At 49.1% G+C, this 9,279-nt stretch overlaps 1 protein-coding gene across 2 annotated transcripts in view; it reads left to right on the forward strand.

The window, feature by feature from the left end:
• Positions 1-7,077: 7,077 nt before the first annotated feature.
• The window catches only part of ARX (aristaless related homeobox), an 11,541-nt gene continuing 9,339 nt past the window's right edge, over positions 7,078-9,279 (forward strand). The window contains exons 1-2 of one of the 2 annotated variants that reach the window (XM_045006006.1): positions 7,078-7,475; positions 8,933-9,279. The exon at positions 8,933-9,279 is cut by the window's right edge and continues 329 nt beyond it. In XM_045006006.1, coding sequence (XP_044861941.1) covers positions 7,283-7,475; positions 8,933-9,279 — 540 coding nt within the window. In that variant the 5' untranslated portion in view covers positions 7,078-7,282. The remainder of the gene's footprint in view (positions 7,476-8,932) is intronic. The other variant, XM_045005926.1, reaches the window with a different exon arrangement.

The raw sequence follows: 9,279 nt of genomic DNA on the forward strand, positions 1-9,279 counted from the left end.
CTTGCATGAAGTAAACTATACTTTTGAGCTAATTCTACAAACTTTGGCAGACCAAAGCTGTATGTGGCTTGGGGACATTGTTCAAACATGTTTGTCTCCATGGCAAGACTAAACCCTATTTTAACAGTGACAGTGGACCACCATGTTGTAATTCGGTGGTTCCCAAACTTGTTCTGTCGCTTGTGCAGGGAAAGCCCCTGGCGGGCCAGGCTGGTTTGTGTACCTGCCACGTCCGCAGGTTTGGCCAATCGTGGCTCCCAGTGGCTGCGGTTCGCTGCTCCAGGTCAATGGGGGCTGCTGGAAGAAGCAGCCAGTACGTCCCTTGGCCTGAGTGAACCGCAGCCAGTGGGAGCCGGAATCGGCCAAACCTGCGGACGTGGCAGGTACACAAACTGGCCTGGCCTGCCAGGGGCTTTCCCTGAACAAGCGGCAGAACAAGTTTGGGAACCTCAATCTAAACCATAGGTTCTCAACCACCCAGAGAGCACTACCCAGGACATTTTTTAAGGAATCACAACCGCCCTCCCTTTCCTTTTGACTAGATAGCAAAGTGGTTCCCAAACTACCTGCTGACCTTGTAACACAGGTAAGGAAAAGGTAAAGAACCACTGACCTAGACAAACCCAAAGAAAACTTTGATTCTCTATGTAATTAGTACATGTAACCACAATGTGCTTCATTGCCTTTAGTGTTGAGAGGAACCCGTCAGAAACTGATGAAAAACATAAACATACTTTAGTATTTTTTATTCAGGTATCCTTTCCTCTTATTGTTACTTTGTTAGGATGGTGCTTAGCTATTTCTCTTTACTGTGATGGACACTCAGTTACTACAATGATGCCCTCTGGTATAAGAACTACAGCAAAATGGAATTTGCAGAGGTCACTTGGAGTTTCCCCAACTCTTCTACAGGAAGCTGTTTCAATTAAAGCCCCTGAGCTTACAGCTGAGTTTGTCATAAATCCAACAGAATACTATGGCGATTTTGGATCTGCCCTTTCTTATCCAAAATAAAGTGGAACGTTGAGTTAGATGTGTAGGTAGCTACCTCCAAAATCCTATCTATCCCTTGCTATCTGTTAATATAACATGTATATGTGCAAGAGCTCCTGGAGATGCTTTAAACCCCTTCTTTTCCAGGCTTGACATCAAAATCCTTTACTGATTAAAGGATAGGAGAGTTAGGGGTAAAATACACACACACATCACTTCATTTCACGATGTTCTGAGGCTCAGACGAATCGAATTGTAAGCTACACAAATTCACAGTAACTAGGCCAGATGTTCAGAGAGGTGTCCTTCCGGGAACCACTAATTCTGCTGGAAAAGGAAGCCGCTCCATTGGAAAATTTTCCTTTTCATGTGTCATTGAGGCAGGGACGATAAACGATTAACTCTGTATTGTGAGCATTGGCAAGTCAAGGAAATATGGTTCTCACCGCCGATATTTCCACTTAACACCCCCCTCTCCCGCAGAAAAGCGCAGGGGTGTTCAGGTGACACTGACCTTATTAAAGAATTGGACTGAAGGCAGCGGAGCAGTTTCTAGTGAATGTGAGCTGGGCAGTTTTATACCCCAAAGCCTACATCAATAATGTGTTACATGGAGGAGAGCCTAGCGGTGACTAAACGGGGCACTCCAGCTTTCCCGGAGCTTTCTGTAGAGATCTGGCTCCTCTGCGGGGAGGGTCCAAGTGTCCTCCCAAAAGGAGAAGGTGATGGGCCATTGCAAAGGGAAGATCTGACCAGATCACCATCGTCCGCTCCTGGTAACCAGCATGCTTCTTGCTCAATATAGCAAAATCTTGCTGAGGAAAAATGCCCTAATCTGTGCAAGGAAGGCCAGAGCCAAAGCCCACTGGCGTCAGTGGGAGTCCTTCTATTGATGGCAGTAGCTTGGCTAACCCTGCAAATATACCGGTTACCTTATGGGGGGAAAACCCCCAGTTGCTAGGAAATAGCGGTTGAGTTCCTTGCCCGCGCTAACTGCAGGGTTTGTGCACCAAGAGCTGGCCCCAAGTAAAGCCCAGGGCTCCTGAGCTGGGAACCAGAACTGCACACAGCACTTGCCGCCCGCCTTGAGAGGGCTGGTAACCGCCAATGTATGGGGACCAGCGGTACCGCTGGGCCTTTGGGGAGGATATGGGGCTAGGCAGCTCCCCCCACACACACACCTTTCTTAGGAGCCATGCGATCCGCAGCCCCCCAGCCCTGTGCATCCCAGCCGGGGGAGAGCTGCATTGCAGCCCCGCTCAGAGCCGCAGGAGGGGAGCACCGAAGCACGAGCAGCTCATTACAACAGCGTCAGCCGGAGCCAGGCGCTGGAGACCCGCTTCTGTTGCCCGAGTGCCCAGGGGAGGACGAGGCCAGTGTGGGGCGGAGAGGCTCCGCCTAAGGACTTAGCTTCGCGTGGGTTTGATGCTGTGCTGATGGGTTTATTTAACCAGGGCTGGTTTCTGATTGCCCAACCCTTTGCCCTCCGGAGCGGAAAGGGGCGGGGGCTCGCAGGGACCAGGGCACAACAGGCTGTGTGTGTGTGTACCGAGCGGCGATCGATGTGTAGCCGCGCTCCGGCCCAGCTGGCACGCACGCTCTCTCCGGAGCCAGCAACTGGGGAGTGGCAGAGTCTGCAGCTAGAGAAAGTTACTTTATTAGCAGCGCACTAATCAGACATGCCACTTCCGCTCCCTCGGGCGGGCTGGGTGGGGTGCTGGGGATTACACGCCCAAGAGCCCAGTAATGATGTTAAAGCGTGTACAGGAGGGACATTTGCCTTGACCAGAGTGAGAGTAGCTACTAGCCTGCTAAACCAGCCCCAAACCAAGAGGCTTCATTTGCAATCCCATTATCCACCCGTTTTAGACATTTCCATGAGCCTTTTCTTTTACACCCTGCAGAAGGAAACCTTGGGTGGAACTGGGAGTGGGGGAAGGGATGGCTCAGGCTCAGCAAGGGGGTTATAGTTCATTGTCTCCTCTTACCAGGGCTAGAACTGTGGGTGTGAATAAAATATATACCGTGTCCTGGGTGCATCGAGCTGAAGTGGATATTGCTATGAAAGCAACAGTCGAGGAGGTTAATCTTGGCTGGTTGGAGTTAAAAAAGGCAAATATTTCCGTTTGTGCCCTCCTGCCTTTCTCAGCATTGGTTGTCAATCCAGAAGCTTGTTATCCTTACAAGGCATCAGTTTGTTTGGCTGATCTCAGCAAGGTTTTCTTCTCCAAGTAGAACTATAATTGCTATAATTCTACTGTATCATTTGGATCATTGCAGTATTGTTGTTTTCTCTCTCTCTTTCTCTCCCCGTAACACTGCAATAACGCGCTCCAGTGTTAAATTAGCAGGTTGCAGGGGGAAAAAAAGACCGTAAATGAATGAAAGTTTGTTAAAAAAATAAATAAAACAACAAAATGACTTGGCAAAGGCAAGCTCGCAGCGCCGAGGATCCTCGCGCACAATCAGGGCTCATTGTCTCCGCTGCCACTGGCTCCCAAATGAAGTTTATCTCCATTGTTTAAATACAGGTTTGGAAGAGGTTGAGCTAAATGTGGGGGCACCCAGGCAGAGCGGGGCTGCTTGAGCCCCTTCAGAGCATTTTAGTATCTCAAATGAAGGTGTTTCAGGTTCATGCGACGCTACCTACTCCAGATCGCTCCAGTTTGAGATTTAGAACCAGTGCCTTGGTGCACGTTTCTGGCAAGTGTCAGCAAAACAACAACAAAATAATGCACCATAAACTTAACCTCTGCAACACATTTCCCCATGTAAGGAAAACGGTTTCTGAGTCTCTCCTGTAAACATCAACTCCAAATGGTGTAGACAGCCCCAATTTGTACCACAAACAACAGATTTTTACAGCTTTATAATCTCATGCAGGTTGCAGTATTAAATTTGTCATTTTCATTTTAGTTATTGATCGTGAAAGCGGATAAAGCCGATTTTTTTCTTTTTCTAGATAACGGGGTATCAATCAGAGAAGCAATCAGGGAGAACAAGCCAGAAGTGTTCTATTCCCATGAACTTAAAGTGTAATTTATTTGCTTAATAGTAGAGAGAGAGGATAAATTAACATGTTAACAAAAATTAGAAAAAATAAAAGCAGGAGTTCTCTTTTGCTCGTTTATGCTGCCCACTAATTCTTCTTTTATAATGACCGTTCAATACATTATTTTATATCCAGCTATATATATTATATAGATATATATTGCAAGAAACGTGCAAAAGTAGCCTTCATTTTAAAAAAAACCTAACCAGTAAAATCCAGTCAGTCAGTAACTAAGTTGCTTGCAGGCGCTGTATCTGTTATCTGTACGTTTAATACCTGATTTCCAGGTTTGTTTTTTATTATAATTATTATTGGCATGGCGCTCAAGAACAGCAATAACTGCGAAGGGATAAATAGAGCTTTTGGAAGTTGTGGCATCGAATCGTGACAATGATCGCTCGAGGGTGTATGTGAAAATGTGTCTGGTGCCAGGATCTCTTCTCTCCCGAGTTAAAAAGACTTTCCTTCTAAATCGCGTTCTCACTCCAGACACCAGCATTTCGGAGCGACGCTTAGAAAAATAAAAACTGGCAGGCAAAGCGAACGGGAATACTCCTTCAGTGCAACGCAAGGAGGAAATCTAGCTTGTCAGGGACATTTCATAAAGGAGGTCAGAAACTGATTATTGTATTTTGGTCACACGTATGTATCATTAAAATGTAGCTTTGTGTAAAAATGATGTGATCGCATGTTCATTGATTGTGTAGAAACGAACACCCAGCCCCGCCTATGTATTTTTAAAAGGCATAAAATAAGAGGAAATAAATGCCATGTAGAGTCTTTATGTGCCCGACAGCTCTGGGGAATAATTTCTGACTTGATGGTTACCTTGTACATAAATGGAAATATATGTATAAAGTCAGACATTATTTCCAAGGCCTGTTATTATATATTATACACATATATTATATAATTAAATCATATACACACTTCTTATTTACAATTCGCTCTGTTTAAAGAATCTGAAGTTAAGGATCCCGCATGAAAACTCTGTCTTGAGGACTGTGTATGTGTCTGATTAATAGGGAAAATAGAGCTGTCTCCCACCCAGCTCTCCAATAAGTGAATCATCTAAGTGTGCGAATGAATTATTTTAGGGTGACAAAGAAAACAAAAGCGAGATCCCTCCAACGTGTCTCGTGTGTTAGTAGGATGGGAACTGGAAATGCACATTTTATCAGGAGACGCACAGATAATTAAAACATGCCAATTAAAATCGAACCTCAACTGTATAAACAGTGAACTCAAAATTCTGCTTGGGATGTAAATGCGATCGCTCGGTCAATGAGCACGAAAAGAAAATCCCAGACGTCTTTCAGCAGCAAAGATGTGTGTAAAGTGTCTGAGAAAATGTGTGCTTAAACCCAGAGGAGGGAAGGGAAAGGTAAGTGAGAAGCGAACGAAACCTTCTGGGTTTGAAAGTCCTGCACCTTCCCCGGGGATCTGGTGGTTCAGTTACCAACACTTCATGCAGCTCAAATTGTGTATTAAATACTTCTGCCAAGGCAGCCCCGGAATGCCTATCACACATTAGCATTTGAAAGAGTTATCCAGATGTTTATTACAGTAAAAATCCCAATTATGAATCCTTGTATTTTTAAATACTGACTGTAAGCGATTCAAGTATGTGCCTTTGTAAAACGCTTTTCCTTTGACACATGCGATGAGGGAGACCGGGAAGGAAGAAAACCAGGCATGGATTTCTTTCTTCTGCACCTCCTCCCCCCTTGGCTTTTCCTCTTTGCTTTGCGCTTGGCCCTAGCCTGCTCTGCAGACACCAGCAAGGAACTAGTGAGTTTGCTGGATACAGCATTAACTCACCGGTCTTTGGAATTACCATTGTAGGCATCAGCTGTATTGTCAGACCCGTTTGCTAGATTTAAACCGTCCGCCCTTTCACAATGATCTCAATGTCATGGGACATTGCTGGGTTTCCAGTTTAAAGGGAGATAAGGGACACTTTAGTCCTTCTGTTTCCAAGCTGAAGATCCAGATGGAAAGTCAATCGCAAATATGTTGATCCAGATCTCTAATCTTATTCTCACAATTCCTTCCAATGAAACTGCTGGTTTATCTCAGGTCAACCTTGGCAAATGAAGGATTCGTCCTCCTGGGCACCGATTTCCCCCCCCCCCCCCAAGAATATAACTTTTATAAGCAATTTTACATCTAGCAATTAAAGAGAAATTGGCTGTCTCGTGTCTCCTGCCACTGGCTTTTTATGTGTCTTTTCCCCGTCACCCAAGCCGTGTTGCCATCTACATACCTCCTTTTCTGCTGTTAAACCAATATTCAAGCGTAACTAGCAATAGATAGCAAAAAGAACAGGAGTACTTGTGGCACCTTAGAGACTAACACATTTATTTCAGCATAAATAAAGGTGTCACTTGTACTCCTGTTCTTTTTGAGGATACAGACTAACACGGCTGCTACTCTGAAACCTAGCAATAAATAGGTAATAGATCTGCAACAAGTGAGAGCTCATCTGTATTATCCCAGGGAAAGTATCTTAGCAGCATTATTTTATTTTCAAACGACTACTCAAAACACGCTTTGATATTTGAAACCGTTCCCTACCCCAGTAAAGAAGAACGTGTCAACTGGAGATGTTCTGAACCGTTTTGAAAGCAATCACTGAACCTCGCATCCTCGCTGTGTAACAACTCGCACCCCTCTGTCCCTAGCCCCTGCCCAGTCATTTAGAAGTGGGGGGGGGACAATATCTTTGACAGACACCCCCTTCCCCGGGCGGGAGAGGTCTGGGGGCCAGTAGTGGCAGTAGCTGCGGAGAGATGGAGGAATAGGAGGGCGGGGAGCGATGGGTTTGGACTCGTTTTCTGGGCGACAAGACAAGGCGACAAGCGCGGCTCCCAGGGAGGTGCCGAGGAACTTTTCCGCGCCGGAGCTGATCCCCGAGCGATCCGAGCCGGGCTTTGCTCCGAGCTGGAAGCCTGGAGCGGCCCTGCCTCTGGCGAGAGCCAATCAGCGGGCGGCTCCCAGCACGTGGAGGAGAGGGACTCAAGAGCAAAGCAATTGCAGCTCACTACACTTGTTACTAGTGTCCTGAGCAGGGAGAGGGGCGAGCGGAGCCGCTGGTGGGGGGATTAAAACACACTCCAGCCCAAGCAACAACAACAACAACAAAACAACCAAAAAACCACCAGCCCAGCCCCGCACACACGCAGCCAGCCGGCCGGCCGAGCGAGGCAGCTCCTTCGCGAAGGGAAAGCCAAAGCCATGAGCAATCAGTACCAAGAAGAGAGCTGCTCGGAGAGGCCGGAATGTAAAAGTAAATCTCCAACTTTACTCTCCTCCTACTGCATAGACAGCATCCTGGGCAGGAGGAGCCCCTGTAAAATGAGATTGCTGGGAGCTGCTCAGAGCCTGCCTTCTCTGTCTAGCAGGGCAGAACAGGACAAGGCCGTGCAAGGTAAGCAACAAACGGCGGGTTGCAAGCAAAATCAGCTGGGAAAAAAGAAAAGTAAAAGTGCGGCGGGGGGGGGGGGGGAGAGGAGGAAAGTGGAGGTGGGGGGGGAGACCCAAAGAAGAAACTCGAGAGGCCTGTTAACTGCAAAACCATTCAGCGCGCTAACCCCTGCTGGATCGCTCCCAATCTCGCCCGCTCGTTTTCGATCGCTCTGTCTCACACCGGGAGCATTTAGTTTGGTCATAAAAGTAATATATTTATAGCGCTCGGCTTATGTAAGCGAGAGGTCAGAAATAGCAGTTGCTGTTGGGATTAGCTCACCCCACCCCCTTCCAGCGTGTGGCCAGGGGCTCTCTGAGCGGCGGAGACCCTGTAATTCCGGGGCTCTCGGAGGGTGTTCCGCAGTGGGGGAGCATTGCCATTGACTCGGGCGGCTTTGGTTTAACGCGATCGTATCTTCAGTTCCGATTATTCTCCATTATTAATTTGATTGTACTAAAGCTCAGCCCAGAGTAAACTCCTCACATTGCATGGCCCTGGGCTGGAACTGCTGGGAAACTGCGGCTTCCTTTTGCGCTGCTCTTAGCCTGAGAGTTTGTCAGAACTGGGGATTTACCATTCGTGTCAGAAGCGAACGCTGTGATGTTCCTACCCCAGCTAAACCGGATTCAGTATTTTTCAATAGTTTTATTTATTGAGACTCAATATCGTTAAAGACAAGCTGGAGCGGGGGGGTATGGAAATACTGCGTATTTGTTGTGTGAAACATGTCTCTGATCTCCTGTATCAAATTCACGCTTGCTTTTGAGCGAGAAGGGGACTTCGTAATTCACAACCAAATCACACATCCCATCTCTTTTCGTTTAGGGCAGTTTCTTCCCGCTGTAGGGCGGTTTAGCCTCTGGGGAGATCATTCACAGCAGCGGGTTTTCGTTCTCCTTGCCAAATAAACTTGCGATGTAGAATAATAGGCTGGTTTGACACGTTAAATATCCATTGAACACCGGTAGGGCAACGGGAACGAGACGAGCTAGAGCATCTCGGCCTTTGGGTTTCCCCCCCAGGTTCCCCAGAGTATTTCAGACTCCGGGGGTAGCTCGGAGCCCTTGGGTTAAGGGGGAAATGTGTTCTGCAAAGGGGGGGGGGGTAACCGGGCCGGGGAAGGGTTTTTATGAGCCCGCACTACGGCCGGTGCCTGTTATCGGGCAGGGATGAGCGATGGTCGCTTTATGCCGCCGGCTGCCAGCTGCAGGAGAGAAGCAGGCGGCTACACCGGGATGGACCGGAGGCAACTTTCTAGCCGGACTCCGGAAGGGGGGGGGAGCCGGAGGGGCCGGTGTGGTTTCAAGCTGACGGTGGTGGGGGTCTCCCGCCGGCGGGTGCCTCGCTGCCGCGGCTGCCCTGACCCGGTCTCTCTCTGTGTGTGCCCCGGCGGGCTGTGTGTGTCTGTCTCCCGGCAGGATCCCCCAAGGGGAGCCCCCCGTTCGAGCCCGCCGAGCTGCACCTGCCCCCCAAGCTGCGCCGCCTGTACGGGCCCGGAGGGGGCCGGCTGCTGCCGGGGGCGGCCGGGCCGCGGGGGGAGCGGGCGGAGGGGGCCGCCGCCCCGGCCTGGGACACGCTGAAGATCAGCCAGGCGCCGCAGGTCAGCATCAGCCGCAGCAAGTCCTACCGGGAGAACGCGCCCTTCGCGCCCCCGCCGCCCGCCCTGGACGAGCTGGGGCGCCCCGAGGAGAGGCCCGGCCCGGCGGCCGCGGGGGGGCCCGAGGAGGAGGACGAGGAGGACGAGGAGCTGCTGGAGGAGGAGGAG

The sequence above is a fragment of the Mauremys mutica genome, chromosome 1 (genome assembly GCF_020497125.1).
Source record: "Mauremys mutica isolate MM-2020 ecotype Southern chromosome 1, ASM2049712v1, whole genome shotgun sequence".
NCBI classification, from domain to species: Eukaryota; Metazoa; Chordata; order Testudines; family Geoemydidae; genus Mauremys; species Mauremys mutica.